At 41.6% G+C, this 20,708-nt stretch overlaps 1 protein-coding gene across 1 annotated transcript; it reads left to right on the forward strand.

Moving 5' to 3' along the window:
* The first annotated feature begins 2,584 nt into the window (after positions 1-2,584).
* rasef (RAS and EF-hand domain containing) lies at positions 2,585-20,257 on the forward strand. Its single transcript, XM_061673354.1, has 18 exons — positions 2,585-2,905; positions 4,407-4,775; positions 10,558-10,704; positions 10,770-10,860; positions 11,583-11,678; positions 12,086-12,163; positions 12,262-12,377; positions 14,582-14,650; positions 14,748-14,814; positions 15,215-15,300; positions 15,692-16,004; positions 16,479-16,637; positions 17,452-17,602; positions 18,048-18,129; positions 18,214-18,328; positions 18,517-18,624; positions 18,851-18,927; positions 19,556-20,257. Exons 1-18 carry the CDS (start codon positions 2,703-2,705, stop codon positions 19,656-19,658), a joined length of 2,430 nt encoding a protein of 809 aa, XP_061529338.1. The 5' UTR covers positions 2,585-2,702; the 3' UTR covers positions 19,659-20,257.
* The last annotated feature ends 451 nt before the right edge of the window (positions 20,258-20,708 follow it).

Here is a 20,708-nt window from a genome sequence, read left to right on the forward strand (position 1 = left end):
AGTCCACGATCATCTATAAAGTCTTGAGCGTGTTCAGTTCCAGGTTGTGTCGGCCGCATCACAGCTCCAGACGCTCCACTTCCTGTCGATATGCAGACTCGTCACCGTCTTTGATGAACCCGATGACAGTGGTGTCATCTGCAAACTTCAGGAGTTTGACAGCCGGGTGCGTTGAGGCGCAGTCATTCGTGTAGAGAGAGAAGAGCAGCGGAGAGAGGACACAACCTTGGGGTGCCCCAGTGCTAATGCTGCGTGTGGATGAGGTGGTCTCCCCCAGGCTCACCAATATGTCAAAAGACTTGCAATTCGACTTGGACTTGAACAGCAATGACTTGTGACTTCACTTGGATTTGAACCCACTGACTTGAAAAGACTTGCTTCTTTGACCAAAGCACTGACAAACAAACACTTTGTAGCTATCTCTTTCTATAGCTATATATATATATATATTTCAAAATACCAATTTGCCCCATAAATTCTGCCTCGCAACAAAAATCTCTTTTTAGTATGTTGTTGGAACCTGGTGAATTATCATTTTTAATTTACAAACTCAAACATTCCCTTTAGTTCGATAAAAACTAAGATGGAAGACATACTACTATCCAGCATTACTCCTATTTGCAACATTTATATGCAGGTAAACTTAGGAGGTTATGTCAAAGCCACATGGTGTGTTCTCATCACGCAAGCACATCCAGCATGGTGACGAACAAGCGCACCTCCCTAGACAAACAACATGTCGTCAGATAATCCCGAGACCACACAGAACCTCCTCCACACCCCCTATTTGTGACCTCCTCCAGGGAAATGGCACACAATTTTTCTGACGTTTTCGTAATCAGTGACAATAATCAGTTGTGAAACATAACATTTTGTCCATGTGTTGAGAGAAAAAGGGAAAAGTCTTCAGTTGTTGTGGGGCCTTGTTTCCTTGGCGACGTTACTTGTTGCTAGGCAGAGTTCATAGGGCTAAATCGTAACTCCCCTATAGGAAAATGTAAAAATGCCATAGGAATGAAACTGTTGTGAGGTAAACATCCCCTCTATTGGGTTTACTCATACACAATAATTGAATCACGAGTCTATTATATAAAATATAAAATATATAAATATCAAACCCATTTTGTGAAGGAATAAATTCCAAGCTGGATCTAGTTGGGCACTGCCCTCCACGTCACATGTTTATTGGCCCAGTTGTTGCTAGGCAGAGTTCATGGGGCTTAAGTACAACTGCTCTCATAAACGGATGTACAAAATTGACATAGAGTATGTATGCTACTAGCCTGAGGGACAAACTAGGGAACAGCAAGTCGGAATTAGCAAGTCAGACACTAGGAAGTAAAAATACAAATAAAAACAACAGCGCTATCGGGTTTATAATACCAGTACACTTTTATTTAACATCGCAAATTAATCACAACTCTCTATTACATGTAAAAATGCACATTTGCAAGACAGAAAAGCAGACAGCTGGTTTAGGTGGGGCACTGCCCCTTACATCGAGTTTTTGTTGGGATACTTGTTGCTAGGCAAAGTTCTTAGTTCTCAATCATAACTGCCCCAGCGTCCAATAAAAAATCGAAAGCCTTTATCAGTCATGACTATTTGACAGACAAACTAGATCAGAGGAAGTATCAAAAACCCGTATACGCACACATTAATGGCAGAGTTGAATTACCACTCTGTATTAAATATAAAACACTTATTCGAATGCCAGAAAAGCCAGCAACCTGATATTGGTATGGCACTGCTGCTCACATCATATATTTTTATATTTAATTAACCCTATTATTTTTAAATTGGGATTGCCAAATTCTGCTAAAGAGGCAATTTTGCAATTTGTAGATATTTTGTATTGGGGGCAAGTTGGGTAGTGCCCCTCCATATTTGGCAAAAAGAGGGGACAAACATGATGGTGTCCATGAATTCTGCATAGCAACAATATGTGTATTTGTTAATGTTAAAGTCTTGTGTGAAACACATTTTGGAAAGCCATAATACCACAATACCTCTCTTTTTTTAACTTGGGCTTTGGGGCCAATATGATTGTGCACTATAAATTCTGCCTGGAAACACGTGACAACAAAAAACTAACTAAGGGCATTTGTTAAGCACTTGGACTTGGGGTAAAAATGAGTGTGCCCCATCAATACTACCTACAAACAGACATTGCATTTATTAACAATAAAGTCAAATAACACCCTTTCATGAAATATCAAATGGAAAGGCATCAAGTGGCAGTTTTGAGGCACTTTGACTCAGGGCCAACATGATTGTGCCCCATGAATTCCATCTAGCCGTCGGTGATGACATCATAGTTCATATCAAGCCATTTCTCATGCTTTAAAAAGAAGTACATTAGTGGTCACTTTGTGTATATTACATAAGGTGTTAGTGGAAACTACTTGCAATGAAAGATGACGAAGTGCATATGAGGAGGCGCAATGATAAGCCTTGTCTCTCATATTAGTTTGCCTGCAGGGTTTCTTTGACTTTCTTCTTCATGGACTTTTTTTTTTTTAAGTCTTCCCATCAGGAGTGTCCACATGTGATGAGTGAAGAAGCACATTGGGTGGCAGGGGAGGACACATATAAATAGTCAACGCATCAGTCTGTATTTGCTGTGTTGGGATATTTTGAAGGACACATATGGAGAATCCAGGATTGTTTTAATTCTTAAAAAAAAAAAAAAAGGTATAAAGATGGCAACGGCATCAGCGAGACGCTTGTCGGAACGTCGGCGGAGCTCACTTTTCCAGACTTGCGACGAAGAAGACAGGGGGAAAATGACGAGGACAGACGACGACTCTTCCACTTTAACGGATGTCGGCTGTGGCAGCGGAACATTCCCAGATCACAAAGATGGAGAGGAGATTGTTTGTATCAAACAGACTGTCAAAGCCAGGTCAGTAAAAGTGATATTTAAATATATATATATATATATATATGTGTGTGTGTGTGTGTGTGTGTGTGTCACATGATTTATTTGCAAAATTAACTTAATAATTAATTATTAATAACATTCCTCGTCAGTGTTGATTTTGGACTGACTTCCTGTTCCTGCCAATTCTCCCAGTTGTTGCTATAAAAATAAATCCATTCTTTTGTCTATGGATTTGGATGTGTGCCTGTCATACTGAAATTCTTTTCAAAGGTTTTGGAAGCATATACGTATATATACCTGTATCTATCAGAATCAGAATCCTCTTTATTTGCCACTGATGTCAAAAACAAAAGGAATTTGCCTCCGGTGGAGCCGCTCTAGTACGACAATATACAGCCATTGTGACAATAAATATTATAAAAACACACTTTTTTTTGTAGCAGCACCAAGCCAGACTGTGATGGATGAACACAGGGCCGATTCGATGACGGCTGTGTAGAACTGCCTCAACAGCTCCTGTTCCTTAGAAGCCGCAGGAAGTTTATCCAATATATATTCAAATCCCGGCCCTACCTGTGTGGAGTTTACATGTTCTCCCCGTGCTTGCGTGGGTTTTCTCTGGGTACTTTGGTTTCCTCCCACATCCCAAAAGCATGCATGGTAGGTTAATTGAATACTCTAAATTGCCCGTAGGTGTGAATTTGAGTGCGAAGGTTTGTTTGTTTATATGTGCCCTGCGATTGGCTGGCGACCAATTCAGGGTGTACCTCGCGTCTCGCCCGGAGATAGCTGGGATAGGCTCCAGCAAGCCCGCAACCCTAGTGAGGAGAAGCGGAACGGAAGATGAATGAATGAATAAATAAATATAGCAAGAATAATAAAAAAAAGAATGTTAAAGTTGTAAAAATAATAATAAATTTTAAAAAATTCAATGAACAAATCATTAAGGAGGGCTTAAGAACATTTTTAGGGCTGCGAAGATCCAAAATAGCTTGCATAACCACGAACAACCAAATCATTTTGTGGGGGTTTAAGAAAATTTTACAGGGCGGGAGGGGGGGGGGGGGCGGGGGTGTTAAAGCCCCCATAAAATAGGCTTAGCGACGCCACTGGCCCTTCACCTTTTTTTTCTTCTCAACATTATAAGACTTTTATGTCTAAAAATATTGCCTTTTATTTGGGTTAGATAAAACTTCAATCAATTACTGCTTTGTAGTTTGCTGTTCGCCCCCCCCCCCCCCCCCCTCCATAGTTTTTATTTACTTCCCACCCCAAAAAAAGAAAAGAAAAATTAATAACGACTCAATTTATTGACTTATTTTAATCCTCAGTAGGGAGAGAATAAGCCCGCAGGGTTGTGAACACGCCTCACGCACACGCGCACACACAGGTAGTGATAGTTGTCGGTGGTTTACCTGGACGTGAGAACGCACACAGCTTTGGGGGTGTTTTTGCCAAGAACCGAGTGGGATTAACGGCTTTTTTTTTTGTTTTGTTTTTTGTTTGTTTTCGTCCACCTCAGCGTGATGAGCGCAGAGGAGCGCGAGCGTCTGCGCGCACTCTTCCACGTTTACGACACGGACCAGTCGGGCAGCATCGAGCGCGACGAGTTCTTCACCATCTGCACCGAGCTGCAGGTCAGCCCCAGCGAGGCCGAGCGCGTCTTCAACCGGCTGGACGTGGACAAGGACGGCACCATCACGCTGCCGGAGTTCATCCGCGGCTTCCACGAGCGGCACCGCATGGACGCCCAGCGGGGGCCGAGACAGGAGGAGGAGAAGGAGGAGGGGGAGGAGGGGGACCACCGGGAGCCGCGCGCCGCCGCCGCCGCCGCCGCCGCCTGGCAGGACTTCGCCGCCCGGCTGGGCGAGCAGATCAAGTTTATTCCCAAGTCAGTTACAAGACGCGCTCAAATTGCTCGCCAGTAGTTCAGCTACTTGTGTCAAAGTACAAAAGTACTGAGTCAAGTCGTTAAAGTCTAAGACAAAAACAAACAAAAAAACAAAAAAAAAAGTACCCACTCTGAAATGTAAGTTCATAAGGAAAACGTACAAATGCTATTTTAATGTCAATTATACAGTATACCTTGGTGGGAAGTAATGAAGTACAAATACTTCTTTACTGTACTTGTAAGTAGAGTTTGCATTTAAAATGTTTTTTTTTTTTTTACGTGAGTTAAGTATGTATTATTCTGACGCCATTTTACTTGTATTCCTTATTTGAAAACAAATATTTGGACTTTCTACCGTTTACTATGTGAAAATGTGCTAGTATGCAGTTAATACCAAACGAGAACAAAGATATTCCTCATCCATAACCTTATTTAAGAGATTTGATGTCGAAGTATTTGTGACCAACGCGCTGTGTCTGCACCAGTGTTAAAATCTCTATCTAATATGGGGGGTAATTCATAAATAAATTGTTATCATCATCATTAGCTGAATAAGCATTTTTTGTTAGTCAGTTGACTATGTGAGCAAAGCTACGGGAACACATTGTTTTGAGCCTGAGCCAACGCTAACAAGCGCTTGGTTTAAGATAACACTTTTTTTTTTCTCAAAACAGGTAATGTATATAGCTGACAGTGAAACAAATCCTTTTTTAATTTGTACTTTTGTACTTAAGTAGCCTGCGTCTTTTTTTCCTCACTTTTACTGAAGTGAAGTACTTAACGTAAAACAACCAGTATTTCTACTTTCACCAATCTCTTTTTACACAAGTATCCGTATTGTAGTACACCGTGTGAGTACTTTTACCACCTCTGATTATTTAATGTACAATACCTGCTTTGATAACTTGGCAAAACAACAAAAACAACTTCTCTGCACCCAAACTGGTGTCACTCTTCTGTTAAATTGTCCGTCATCGAAAAATGCTAAATCAGCTATAGATAACAAATAACACATTACCTCTTTGTGTTTTTTGTTTTTTTTCCCCCAGATTAGATATATTTTAGGCTGGCACAAGATACAAAACATTTGCCACGAATCATTCTTGGAGCCAACAACATCAAAAAACGGTCATGGATGGGGAATATCGAACTTCTCCGACTCTGTTGACGTAAATGTGCCAAGGTTTGCATATCTCCATGTCGCAAGCTCTTGAAGTGTTAGTAATGATATTAAAGATAATAATAATAATAATAATAATAATAATAATAATCAACCACAGTTGACTTCATTTCTCTTTATCTACGTCGTTCTTACATCTTGTGGTCACCCGCGAAGGTTGAAAAAAGAAACCGGCCCATTTGACAAAATAAGGAGTAGAAAGTATATGCATTCGTTTTTAATGTAGATAGTGAGCAAAAAAATCATCAGAAAAGTAATTTCTCAAGTAAAGTACAAATATCGGTACCTGAAACATCTACTTAAGTACAGTAGCAATGTATTTGTACTTTTCCACCATCAGTCTAGCAATATGTGTTACTATTCCTCTTCACCACCTTAGAGATTACTTATATGCTGTACCATTGTACTGAATTCATGCAGTGTGGTTAATATTTGTGATTAACCAAAGTTTCTTGAAAAATAACAAATATGGGTGCCAACGATTCTTAACTCCTTATGTCCCACCTTTCTGCAATGTGAGATTGATCAGGATTGGACAGTCTTGCGTGTCAATCATTATAACAGCACCGATGATCTCTCAATATTTTCCAAAGTCTGTCAAAAAGGGAAGGAAGGTGCCTCGTATCTAGCATATTAGCTAAAAATGAGTCCCCAAAACTGCAAGAACCCCATTTTTTTAAATATTGTTGCTTTGATTCAGTTGCTAACCCAAATGTTTCGGGGTTTTAAACTGTTTTGCATTTTAAAGCAAGAATATGTATGAATTGGACCTTGAAAGAAAACTCCACGCTCCGTGATTTATAGCCAGCCTCAGAACTCAATGAATCAGGGCTCTTTGGTGTTTGTGCATTTCATTTGTAGCTGTGCTACATGTGCTAACATGTGCTAGTGCTAGCATCAACTAACTTTGAATTCTAAGTTGTGTGCGGAGGTTGTTGAAACTAAAATGATCAATGTTTATTTCAAGACATGGTGTTATAAGTGTTTGGCTATGTGTCCGCTGCATGCGCCAAATACGCTGATCCAGTACACTAACTGACAAGTGTAATTTGACAACTTGATGGCGGGACGTGTGCTGTTTCCCTGACAGAAAATACAGTAAGCGTGGGTGCTCAATTTTTTTCTTCTTCTTCTCTCTATGCGCTAATCGGCTAGTAATAGCTACTCACAACCTTCCCTCACAACCTTCCAGTCCCTCGTCAACATGGTCCGACAGCTACCATATGGGAAGTTGGGGTCTCTTGTGGTTTTAGATGATTAAACCTCTAAAGAGCCATCCACCCATGTGTCCGTTTCCCAGAGATGGGATGAAGTCACATGTGCAAGTCTCAAGTCCCAAGTCATTTTGTCTTGCGCAAGTCAAGTCATAGGTTAGTTCAAGTCAAGTAGGCATAATGATGTCGTCTTACCTGCGATGTCTGGTCTTCATAAAGAGAGGAGACCAATAAACTCAAACAATTATATGCTTGGCCAAATCTCAAATGTTGCTGTAACTAGTATTAAAACTAAGACAACCTAAAACATCATGGAAGAGCACTATGAAAGTAAAGGCCTTGAAATGCAGGAAAGTAGCGCCTAAGTGGAGAAAAAAATAAATTCCAAATTTACTATGAACTCGACAGATGTTTTGTCCTTTTAAAACCAAGAATTAGTCAGGGCTAGAGAACAACATTTTAAATCATTAGTAAGCGTTCTACACAATGCTCACACTGTTTGCTGACAAGCTCACAAATGCCCCTAATCAGATAGATCCAGAACTCCTCACAACAGATAAATGCATTGAATTTGCTTGCTATTTTAGTCAAAAAATACAGTACATAAGATCAAAGTCAGCACAGATCAGGAAAATGATAAAAATGATGGAACATCCAAAACCACCCGAGAATACGGTAACTGTATTACCGTGCCAGAATTTGATACAGTCAACCAAAAAATAAAAAATAAGTGTAGAGAAAATGGTTTCGCAGCTGAAACCAACAACACTCTCCTGTCTTGGCACAATACCATCTGACTTTTTCAAAACTATTGCGGTGTCTTTGCTAGATTATTTGAAGCAAATCATTAATTGCTCACTTCAGTCTGGTGAGTTTCCTAAACCTCTTAAAGTCGCCGCCAATAAGCCACTTCTAAAAACGGAAGAATGCTGGATGGTTCCATGTTAGCAAATTATAAACCCATCTCAAACCTCCCGTCCATAGCTAAGATTGTTGAGAAAGCGTTTTTTAATCATCTCAGCTGTTTCTTGAACCTAAATGCACTTTTTGTAGAATTTCAATTAGGTTTCCTTCCTCATCACTGTACAGAATCACCTTTTATCAAAGTGCTAAATGATATAAGATTGAACACTGACTCAGGAAAAGTGTCAGTTCTGGTCTTGTTGGATCTCAGTGCGGCGTTTGATACAGTAGACCATAAGATACTTTTGAACAGGTTAGAAACGAGTGAAGGACTCAATGGAACAGTCCTTAAATAGTTGCGGCCCTACCTGGAGGAAAGTAACCATTGGAAGTTCTCAATCTGATCGAATACGGCATACGGGGTCCCTCAAGGGTCAGTTCTTGGACCCCTTTTCTTCAGTCTGTATATGCTACCCTTGGGTCAAATTCTTCAGAACTTTAACATCGACTATCATTGCATTGCAGATGACAGTTATAGATCTAGCTAGTTCAAGTGAGGTGTTGTGTCACTGTCGAAAACAAATAAATAACTGGATGAACTAAAATTATCTTTAATTAAACCACGACAAAACCGAGGTAATTGTTTTTGGTGGTAAAGAAAAGAGGATTGCTGTTATTAAATACCTGGAGTAACGCTCAGATCATAGACACGCACACTTTGTCGCTTACGTTTGTGAAACAAGAGTCTGTTTTTCACTCGCTGTTAAAATGAGTTTTTTTTTTCCCCTCTTGCTGGTGTGACTGCACTCTGCTTCTGCTATTATTGGTAGTTTAGCTGGCTAACATCCCTGCCGACACCTGGTAAGCCAAGTCAGATAGTGGTTCGGCCTGCTCTGCAGCCTATGCCAGCTGAGTTTGGGCAAGAAGCTGGGTACACCCCGGACTGGTCACCAGTCCATTGCAAGCCACATATACACAGACAACCATTCACACTCATATTCACACCAATGGAGAGTAAATCTAAAATGCACGTTTTTGGAATATGGGGGGAAGGCAGGAAAAAGCATGAAGAAAACAAGCAAAATCAGATTTGAACCTAGAAACTCCAAGCTGTGAGGTCGACGTGCCAGCAACTATAATAAAACTGCGCTGCCCACTATGGGTCTAATATTAGTGCATTGAAATGAAGATTCATGCAGTTTGTATTATCTAGCAAACATTGTTTCTTGGAGATATAGATTTTTTATTGGCCCCCGTGTGTGCGTGTGTGTGCATGTGTGAGCCCCCGGAGGCCTGACATGGGATGGGGGTGCTGCACTTTCGGAGAACATCGATTGTCACAGCGGTGGTGTTTGTGATGCACAAAGCACTAAAGAAGTTCTCTTTTTTCCTGGTCAGCTGATGGAGGACATTTTGACAACGTGTGTTTTGAATGCATGAAAGGCGAGTTTTTGTGTCCATGTGTTAAAAAGAAAATGTGGCGACGTGAGGGAGGCTTGAAATGAGCGTGAATGTGTCCTCTGGGCATTCTCCGGAACAGCACTTATTGGGTCGACTTGGGCTTGTGTGTGTTTTTGGTCATGATAAATGCGTGTGCCGCGAGCTGTTGACAGACGGCAGCCATGTCTGTGTGCTCAGCCCGCCACGTCAGTCAACACACACAAGCGCTACATCACACATTTTTGTTCTGTGACACATTACACTATTACTCTAAACTCAGCCATGAGTAGGATCACATTCACCCAATGCTTCAATAGGTACAGCTGAGAAATCGAACTCACTCACTGACACTCACTCACTCACTCACTCAATAAAACACGAACAATCGCTACCTCACTCACTAATCAAGAGTACTGTTATTTTAGAATAATATGACTCAAGTAAAAGTAAAAAGCCACAAGGAATTGTCTTAATTTTCATTGTTTACGCTCATGAAACAGCACAATAGGCTCACCAGACAAAGATTACAAAGCCTTTCTTTTCTCTATTGGTTTTAACCAGATCTCATGAAAAATAGTTACTTTGTAAACTTCGAGCGTTTGAATGGTCAAATGGAGTCAAACATCACTAGCAGTTCCGTTGGATTCCAGACCTCCGACACACCCACCACATGTAACCTGGAAATGAATGCACAAACACCAAAGAGCCCTGATTCATTGACTTCGGAGGCTGGCTGTAAATAATGGAGCGTGGAGTTTTCCGGAGAATTTTGAATGTCATCGAAATCCTTGAGAAAAATAAAGCACACTTTAAATATGAAAATACCTTGCATAGTGGGTGTGTCGTCAGCCAGACGGGACGTGCTCACTCACTCACTCATTCCCACGGACCCATTAACTGTTGGTGTAGATCCGGATGAAGGTGCTAACTGAGAAATGTAGCTAAAAATGTCCCCATTACAGTATGCTTGCATTTGGGCCAAGTGGGGCTGTGGCCTGATAGATCCATGAAGGGTAACGCGAAGTGTTCATTTCTCTTGTTGCAGACACGAGCAAGTGTTGACGTTGTACCAGAACATCAGCGTGAATGAGCCCAGGCTCGTCCCTCAGCTGGAGAAAATCCTGTTGAGTTTCACCAAGGAGATCAAACAGCAGAATGCCGAGATGGAGAACCTGGCGCTGGCCATCAGGCGGTAAGTGATGCACACGCACACATACTTGTGTGTTGAGTTTGAAGTAACACGGCTTTGTGTAAAAGAGCGCAGGATCAAGCGTCCATGCAGCTGAGCGAGATGGAGGAGGAGATGGACCAACGTATCCAAACCACGGAGAGGAAAGCACGTGAGCAGGTGGGACACATCATTAGGTACACCCACACCATCCTACGATGTCATTGAAACAACAATAATGCTCACTTTTGAGTGACACCGTCAGGACAACGTTCTCATTTAACAATACAGTGAAACAAAAACAAAAATTAAAAATCCCAAGTTTTTACACTTTTATAATAGTCAGTGATATTACAATTTACGTGTTACCTGTACAATAGCGAAGGTGTTTCTAATATTTTGGTCAGCTCATTGATATCCGCAGTTTTTTTTTCGCAACGAGGCACTGAACAGTTTGTTCAGCTCTTCCCTCATGTCAAACACAAAACAACTGATCTGAGATCAGATTACTGATGCAAGAACGCGTACGCGCTCCTTCACTGGAAGAAACACGACAAGTAACTCACTCATGTTCGAGTTGGCGATGAAGTTTATTGAAAAGCTGTGACGTAAAGTGTGATCACTATCAGTGTGTGTACATACAAACTTATGTAAGCGTATCGCTGGGACTCAGCTGACTCAGGATCTGATGTTTGCTTTGTGACACGCCAAATTGGAGGCCACTTATTTTTGACTCGGCTTATCGGTTGTTCGAGAGCGGTAACAGGTGAACATGTCACAGGAATGAATGTCCACGCAACTAAATTGAATGTTTCGTTCACTCCAATCATTTTGAACCAAAAAAAAGTGGTAATGATTGATGTGTGTGTGTGTGTTGTTGTGTGCGCCTTTTGTGTCTGTAGGAGAAAAAGCGAGGGGAGGCGGAACTTGGCGAGGTGCGAAGAACCTATGAGATAGAAGTGTGTGAGCTCCAGTGTAAGATCCAAAGGATGCAAAAGGTAACCACAGTCTTTTTTTAAATATATATAATCACTACAACACCACCATTTTTATGATATCTCATCAAAAATAAGTTAGACTAATGCCTGTAAAAAGAAAAAAATATCTTACAGTCAAGATAAGGACATATAAATTGAATAAAGTGATGTTTTCAAGTGTCCAGTGTGGTGAAAGAAAAAGCAACAGTAAGGAATAACCAACCATAATAGTGGAAATATTATGACAATAAGTACATACATAAATTTGAAAATAATACAGACATAATGGTGAAATAGGATGTGAATATGGCCAAAATAACGCCAAAAAACAGACCTATTCATCTAAAATGGACATATAGCGTTGTAGTTTACTGATGATTATCAGATGGTGGCTTTAAAACGTGGTCTAACCAAAACGTGGTGCACAGATTGAGGAGAAGTACAAGAACATCACAGTGAAGGACGAGAGTCCGGCCCTGAAGAAGAAAATCAACGAGCTGACGTTGGTAAGACCGCCGCAAGTAACTCTTTTTTTTTTTTCTCCGTATTGTTCTTTAATCGCTGCCGCATTCAGTGTCGCGTCCCCGCATGTTGCTCTGTGTAGGAGAATCAGCGCTTTAAACAGGAGCTGCTCAAGTCTCAGACCAAAGTGGCGTGTCTGCAGAGTGACCTGGACTCACTCAAGACCGAGCTCACCGACCAGAGCATCAACTCTGAAAGGTCATTACGTAACCTCACTTTATTTGACTTGATGTTCACGTCCGCAGCCTGTATCCACTTGAAAGTATTACATATCAACAAGTACCCTGTGACCGAGCACCTTTAGAGCATGAATCATAATGTTTATGCACAAAGAGTAGTGCTAGCACTAGCTAGCTCCCTAGCTAGCTACATAACATTATGTAGCCCGCTTGCTAGCGGTATTGAATAGTATGTTTTTTTTTTGTATTGTTTTTTGTTGTTGTTTTTTAAAGTATGCGTGTGTTTTAAAAGGATGTGAAAATTACCCAAACTGTCCTCTCCATTTTTTTTCCCTTTTGTTTTTGTTTTTTGTAAACGTCCGTTATTCTTGCTAAAATCTGCTCCAAAATTTCAAATGGTCATGTAATGAATAATATGGTTGAGCTATTGCAAGCATTTTGTTTTCTTATCAATACCCTTTATAAACGATTCTCCTTGACTTCTGATTTCAAACCTAGTTTTCCATTAATATGTTGTGTGTATCTAACATGGTGAGGCCATTACACATTTGTATGGTTTTACAGTTATAACGTCCCTCTGAGGGAAAGCGTAACTACAATGTGGCCCGTGAAAAAAAAAATGTTAGGATATATTTAAATTATTACGTAGTGTGGCTAAAAATGATACAGATATAGGATCCAGTAATTTTCCCGTTTGACCACTCTAGTATCCTTACATTAAGGCCAAGCGGGGCAGTGCCCCACCAGATCCAGCAGATGGAGCTGTAGTGAAAGAAAAGCTTCCTTTGTGTGTGTGGCGCTTTATAGTGAACTACTGCCACCTAAAGGACTGAAATGGAACGCCATTTATGTCGCGTGACATGATTTTTCAATCAAGCCAGTCAGGCGGACACGTTTAGGACGGTTCTGGCCTTGGCTGAGGTTACCTCGACCGCCAGAAGCAATTTGAGTCATTTAGGGTCTGAGGCAGAGAGAAAAAAAAAGAAAAGAAAACGCCCCCCTCTAAGTGTCCTCTCCCTGGCAATGGGGGGTGTTTTCTTTTTGTCAACGGGCGAAACAGGATATCCTGGAGCGAGGACAGACCAGCAGTGTGTGGTTGCCTAGCAACACAACAGCACAGGCAGGACAAGGCTTTCCCTCTGTCTTGTTTTCCTTATCATAAATGATACTCACAGCTGCTTCGTGGAAGCACAGATGACCTCAATGGGATTGACGCGACTCATGCTCATTGGACACTTCATTAGGTACACCCAACCACAGGCAGGACACCCAGAACAAGAGATGTGTCCAAAATGCTGCCCCTCCAAAGTTGCACGATTTTGTCAACTAAATTTGGTCAATTGAGGTAAACTGCTACGAGTTTTAACGTTAATTAACGTCAGCTAGACTGGTCGAGAACAGTGGTTCACACACTTTTCAAACCAAGTGCAATCTAAAAACCAAATTCTTCGCTCCCCAAGTACCACTATAATGGCGAACTTTAAAATGCAGTAGCATAGTAGCCGCAGGTGTTCATCACCAACAAGACAGGTTAAAAGATTGCATTCAAATAAATTGCACATAAAAGATAAATTGTCCCGAAAAACATTTCAAACTAAATGGTTTAAAAATTTTAAATGGAGCTGTATGGTACTTAAAAGTTAAATAAAACTGAACTGTACTGAACAAATGTACTGTATCAGTGCTTCTAAAAAGTTTTATATTGGTGAAAGAAATAAATAAATAGATTTTCAGTTGTAGTCTTTGGAAACTACAATACAAAAATGTAATAATAGTAAAATTCCATTTTTCTTGTTCTTTTTATCAAATGTGCCCTGCGTTTGGTTGGCGATCAGTCCAGTTGACAAGTGACAGGGCAGAAAATGCAGAAGCAAAAATGGATTATTATTCAGTTACTGGTTTGATCCGTAAAATTTCAGAAAATAGGCAAAAATGTGGATCACTGTAAAGGCGATTATTGAGAAAGTTGTCGATTAATTTCTTAATCCATTTGTTGTCGATTAGTTGATTATTTGTTGAACATGTAGTGTCATGTATATTTTCACCAATATTTTGGCAGCAAAACCTTTGAGTTACCGCAGTAATTCTCCACAGGTAAAATTCTGGATTTCTGGCTATTTTCTACGTGTAACCTGAAAACTGTTAAATATGCATCATGCTCAGATTAGCAACAAATGTTATTTATTATTATTATTATTATTGTTTAATTGGTGTAATTTGCAGAGACGAGGAGCTGATGAAGCAGTTTTCGGACGAACGAGACATCCTGGAGAGCCAGATTGAGATCCTGCAGTAAGTCACACTTGCATTTTACCTGTATTTCGGAGAAGACATAATATTGTCAAGATATAATAATTCTACAAATTTTTCTGTGTGTGTGCGCGGAAAGGGAGGCGAACAGGAAGCTCCACGACAGCAACGACGGCCTGAGAGCTGCTTTAGAGAGGGCCACCAAGGTAGGTGGGCAACGTGTTTTTATTTTTAATTGACTTACTGGAAATAATAACATTAAACACTGGCTGAAACATTTCTTTTATAAAATAATTGAATGTATTATCATTAAATAAATGAGAAATAATACGACTCAAAAATATTTTATGATCAACATATGATATTTGACCTGTATTTAAATTGTTTCAATCTTACAAATGATCTAGCATGTCTTTCTGTTTTAAAAATCAAAAGTGGCCCTTGAGCAAGGATATTTGAGTCAGTATGGAAGCACCACAAGCACTATATCGGGTCCACTTTTGGTTACTTGCTGTCATCTTGTGACACTCTTTGAACCTGTATATATTCAATTGTTGTCGTTAATTTTGTTTAAAAGCGCGGTGTATGTGTGTCCGTGTGTTACAGTCAAGTAGCAGCGGGTCTTCCGGCACCACAAAGGGCAGAAACAGAAGCAAAAGCATCGGCTACCCGTCGCCGTACACTCTGGACAGGTGAGATTGCGTTCCTCGCTACGAATGTCACCCGAATGCGTCATTATGGGTGAATCACAGGGCTCGGACTTTGACGAACGTCGACCGCAGAATTTGCCGAAATGAGTCGCGATCGGCAGCAGGTATCCGAGACCTAAACGATGTGAAATTGCCAAGCGTTTTTCTGCCAACGCCATCCGATGCGGGCGGAGCATGACGTTAAGCTATTTTATTTCCTTATTTTATTTCTTGAAGCAGTTTCCTAGCAAATGTTCTATGTACATAAACCCTGCAGATGCTAAGCGTTTCAACCCTGATGAACCAGCTTTGGAACGAGTCCTCCAGCCACTCAACATAAAACCATCCTTCTTTTGTTGATGGTTCTTTTGGGTTGTTTTGCACCTCTTTTCAGGTTGTGCCAGCGCCCCGACGACTACCCCGTTTTCGGCCGCCGGCCCAGCAGCGAATCGCTGGCCCTGGCGCTGTGCGACCCGGGCCTGCAGCGGCGGAACAGCAGCGAGTGCGAGGAGGACAGCCTGCCCGAGATCTACATGGACAGCGGCCTGTCCACGCTGCGAGGCTCGCACGGCGGCTACGACTCGGAGCAGGAGGTCAAAGGCCTGGAAGAGGAGGAGGAGGAGAAGGTGGAGGCGGAGGGGAGGCTGACAGAGAAAAGGGAGGAGTTTGTCAGCAAAACCTTGTTTGAGGAGACCTCTGACGCTGATGTGAGGATGAATTATTCAAATATACATTTTTGCCGTCTTTTTGTGTCGTGGTGTGTGACTGCGTCATCTATGAATGAATGGCGCGCACCGCGACTTCTTTGGAGTGGCACTTCATTCCATTTCGTTACCTGACCAAGTAAAATAATCCAAATGTGGCCATACAAACGTGCCCTTCTACCATGGAGAACTGGGAGCAAAAGGGCCTTTTAATACATTAAAACAGTGATTCTCAAAGCGTGGTACGCACGTTCCCTGTAGTGGTACTCAGTGTGTCGTCTAAATGCATGGACACATCACATCTTCAACGCCGCCACCTTAGGGACAAACCAGTGTATTTTTCCCAGAAAACATTCAGTTGGATCTAACTTTGAAGTATAAGACAAACAAGTGGGATGCTCAAATTTGTCTGATAACGCTTAAATTGAGATGATGAAATCCGATCCCCTGAATTGTTGTTGCTATTTGGCGCGACAGCCGGCAGAGACGCAGGACGGAGAGTCAGCGTTTGGCTCGGACAGGAGCTCCGTTCTGGACTGGAAGCCGTCCGAGTCCGTTCGGCCACCCGCGGCCGCGACCCCGCCCGCCCCCGTCGCTCCCCACGCCCGAAAAGCCGTCAGCGCCATCAGTGTGCGGGTGAGACTTTACACTGTTTTCACAAGGTTCATAAATATAGAGACAAAAGCACATTATGTTTAATTGCCCACCTGTCCAAATACTTTGGACGTAACATAATCCGAACATACGGTGCATTTTCCATGCACACACAGCATGAAACAATATCCCCATAATAATTGTCCGTATCCAATTATGACCTACATATCTTTCATAAGTGGCTGATTAATACATAATCAGTGCTTCAGAGAAAAGGGAAAGCTTGTTTTTGCAGGTGCAGATCTGACCTCTGACCTGTGTATGACTTCTGCTCCTTACGTTTGGCACGTATGATGATTCTTAGGCTGTTTTACGCTTTCGCTGTTTCGAGATTGCCTCATGACCCATTCAAAGAGCAACAGGTGCGTGTTTCTGCGGGAGCCGGTGCAAATGCGGTGGAAACGAGGAAAGTTCCCAGTACTGTTTCAAACTCGCCCGTGAACATACATACATACATACATACATACGTTTATGAAATGAACAGTTTCAAAGTTTTGAAAATTCTCACCTTTCCCACCACTTTCCTTGATTTAACGCACACTGGTAAACCATTTTAGTACACGCAGGTCAAATTGAAAAACTTTGTGGCGCCTGGTCAAAAGAATGACATTTTACTTTAAAAAAAGTCATCAAATTTCAGGGTCAAAGAATGACTTTTAGCTATTATTATCCTATTTTATTTCTTCTTATTTTTTTGCTGTCAAATGTCAAAAAGGGCCAAATTTGACTTAAGCAGTATATAAGGGTCAAAGCAAAGAAAAAGGCCAGTAAGATGTTTCCATGTTGTTTTCCTTAGAGCGAGGACAAGGACAGCGGCGACCTGGGCGACATGACGTCCAAGAAGGCCTACAGGATCGTCATGGCCGGAGACGCCGCCGTAGGCAAGTCCAGCTTCCTGCTGCGCCTCTGCAAGAACGAGTTCCAACCCACCTCCAGCGCAACCGTGGGTGAGGAGATCCGCCGCCTTTGAAGCGTCGCTACTTAACGATCTGGCAGCGTCAAAAAGTTTCAAGCCGAGTCATCTGTTGAAAATGATTTGAGGTCAGGCCAGGATATAAGATTGCAAGAATTCAACTTCACGCGGGATTTCAACCCCGCAGCCTCAGCACTGTGAGGCGGATGTGCTAAGCACTGTGCCGCTCGAAAAGTTGATTTCAAGGCGTTGATGTCTTAACATGCAAACTTGTTACAAGCAAACAAACAAATGTATGTGACAACATTGGCTAAAAGCACAGTCAAAAACTGCACGGGGAGCCCTGGAGCAAGAACGTTTGCTTTCATTCGGAAAATATGCCAAATGTTTTGGGGTTTTCGAATGGTCATTTACATTCTTTTTAAGATGATTTTCATGTGCATTTTAAATATATTATGATATATTACCCCATTTTTCAGGCGTTGATTTCCAAATGAAGACTTTCATGGTGGAAGGAGAGCCCACTCTGTTACAAATTTGGGACACTGCCGGACAGGAGAGGTGTGTGCATGGTTTTGTGTGTGTGTGTGTGTGTGTGTGTGTGAGCTTGTGTTATATTATCATGAGTGTTATTGTTGTGTCCAGATTCCGCAGCATCGCCAAGTCTTACTTCCGGCGAGCGGACGGCGTGCTGCTGCTGTACGACGTGACGTGCGAGAGGAGCTTCCTAAACGTGAGGGAGTGGGTGGACATGATCGAGGTACACGGCAGATTCTTCTTCTCCACCGACCGTTTCTCTCATTTGACACGAGCAGTAGATATGTAAAGTGTTGTCACGGTTACTCTGGTGTCGCGTGTAGAAGCTTTGCTGCTATCCGTGGTCATATGGAGAGTGATGGTGTGTGTGTGTGTGTGTGTGTGTGTGTGTGTGTGTGTGCGTGCAAACAGGACACGTCTCAGGAGGACATCCCCATCATGCTGGTTGGCAACAAATGTGACCGGAGGCAAGGGGCACCCTACTGTGTGCCCACCAGTTACGGCGAGAAACTGGCTATGGTGATGACCGCTATTGTTATTATTTCTTTTTATGCTAATATATTATGCATAGTGTATATTATACCCGTGCTACTTGTGGGTGATATGATATTTGAACTATGTACACACATATCAATGTACAAGTTCTAATAATCAAAATGATAAAATGACAAAGATAACTATAACCCTAAAATATACAATGCACACTGATTCCGTATTTAATCTTGTCTTGTGTTTATGGAAACAGACTTACAACACTTTGTTCTGTGAAACCAGCGCCAAAGATGGCTCCAACATCCTGGAAGCTGTGCTGCATCTTGCTCGGTAAGCGCTTTGCTGCCATCTAGTGTTCCAATGTACAACCAGCTAAAGTGGTGAGCGCCTAGACAATTTGTATTTTTTTTCCATTTCTTTGTCAATTAAGGAAGCGTTATTTACCTCCCATGTAGGCAAAGAGAGCCACAGTCGCTCAATCTTAAGCAGGGTCGAAGAGCCACACACACAAATACGACGTGAGAACACTCGCAAGGAGCTGCTGTAGGCCACAACTCACACCAAGACTCTCACATGCAGACAAACTGGCCAGCTTCTGACTCACTAGGCCACGCCCCTCATTTAAATACACAAATCGAAGACGTGAATACCGCAATACGTAAAGTAATTACGCGTTATAAAACCAGTTTATTACTTTACATTCTCTGTTATTGTCTATTTATACTACATGGTGCTATTTTTCTTTATAGAAAACATAATTTATTTTTTGGGGGTTGGGGGGGGATTTTGGTGGCTAGAACAGAATAATGGCATTTCAATTCATTTACAACGTGAATATATTGATTTGATATGATATCGAGTTCGGTCAGGCGATGAATTCGAGTCGTAAGTTAAGGTACCGCCGCATTTTTTCGCTCTTCTTTTATCGTCTAAATGTTTCCTGTCTCTTGTGGCACAGGGAGGTGAGCAAACACGCAAAGCTCGACGAGCAAAGTCACTGCCAGGCGCTGCCCAACTTAGACGCGCCGAGGAAAAACCCCAACTTCTCCTGCTGTAACTGAACGACCCATTTAAAAAAAAAAAAAACATTTTTAATCGAGATAAACAAAATGCAGCAAAAGGAACAAAACAAACTTTGTGGCTGTGAAGACATCTGAAGTGACACTGGAAGTACAGCAGAGCACAACTGCAACCTGCGTCATTCATTGGAAAATGACAGCGCCTACTGAACTTTTGGAACTTTTGTCTTCATCTCATGTTGCTATTAGCTCATTCGCCATCATTTTCCGCACTTTGCAGATCCGACAGATGAGATGTGAACGCTTTAAGACAGATGTGAAATGTTTTTTTAAGGTGAACTTAGTATGTGACACATTGTTTTTTTTTTTTTGTGGAAGGATAAGGCTGCATTTGATTATTTTATGGCAATGAGCTCAAATTTCAGTTGCACAGGAGCTAATTGTCTGCAATTTTACACTTTAAAAAAATGTCTTACTCAACCTACTGCTGATGTGATTGTTGCCCAACAGTGTTACACTAATTTTAGTGATGATTTCAGACTTTAGCAAGTGGAAAGATGGATGCTTTTTCCCTTTATGCTTATTTATCATATATTGCTGTTAATGTGTTAAAATGTAAAATAATAATACAAATATCTGAGTTACTGTTCATTTCTTTTTTACCCTGAAATGTCATTTTGTGTGTGTGTGAGACATATAATTTTTGATTGGCCTTTACATCTGTGACGTTGTGTTACCGTTCAACTACGATTAAAATTTCAGATCACAGAAAAATGACTTGCAAAAACGTGGCCCACTTGAACGCAAGTTCTACAACCCTGCACACTACGCGACATTTCAGTCGCGTTCGGTCCCATCATCCAGGGTGCAGCGGGCCTGAGGAGTTGGACTTTAGACTAGGAAATTCGGGTTAGAGTAAACTTAGTGCCAAGGTTAAGGTTTCAGGTTAGAGTTAGGGTTTTCGATTACCCCCAAAACCTAGAGTTGAGGTCCAGGGTATGGTGGTCAGGTTCTTGTTAGAGTTCGGCGTCGTAAGGGTTTAGGGATCAGGTTAAGGTTTGGTTGTTATTTTATTGCCATGAAAAAGCTATA

This window comes from Phycodurus eques, chromosome 3 (genome assembly GCF_024500275.1).
Source record: "Phycodurus eques isolate BA_2022a chromosome 3, UOR_Pequ_1.1, whole genome shotgun sequence".
Classification (NCBI taxonomy): Eukaryota; Metazoa; Chordata; class Actinopteri; order Syngnathiformes; family Syngnathidae; genus Phycodurus; species Phycodurus eques.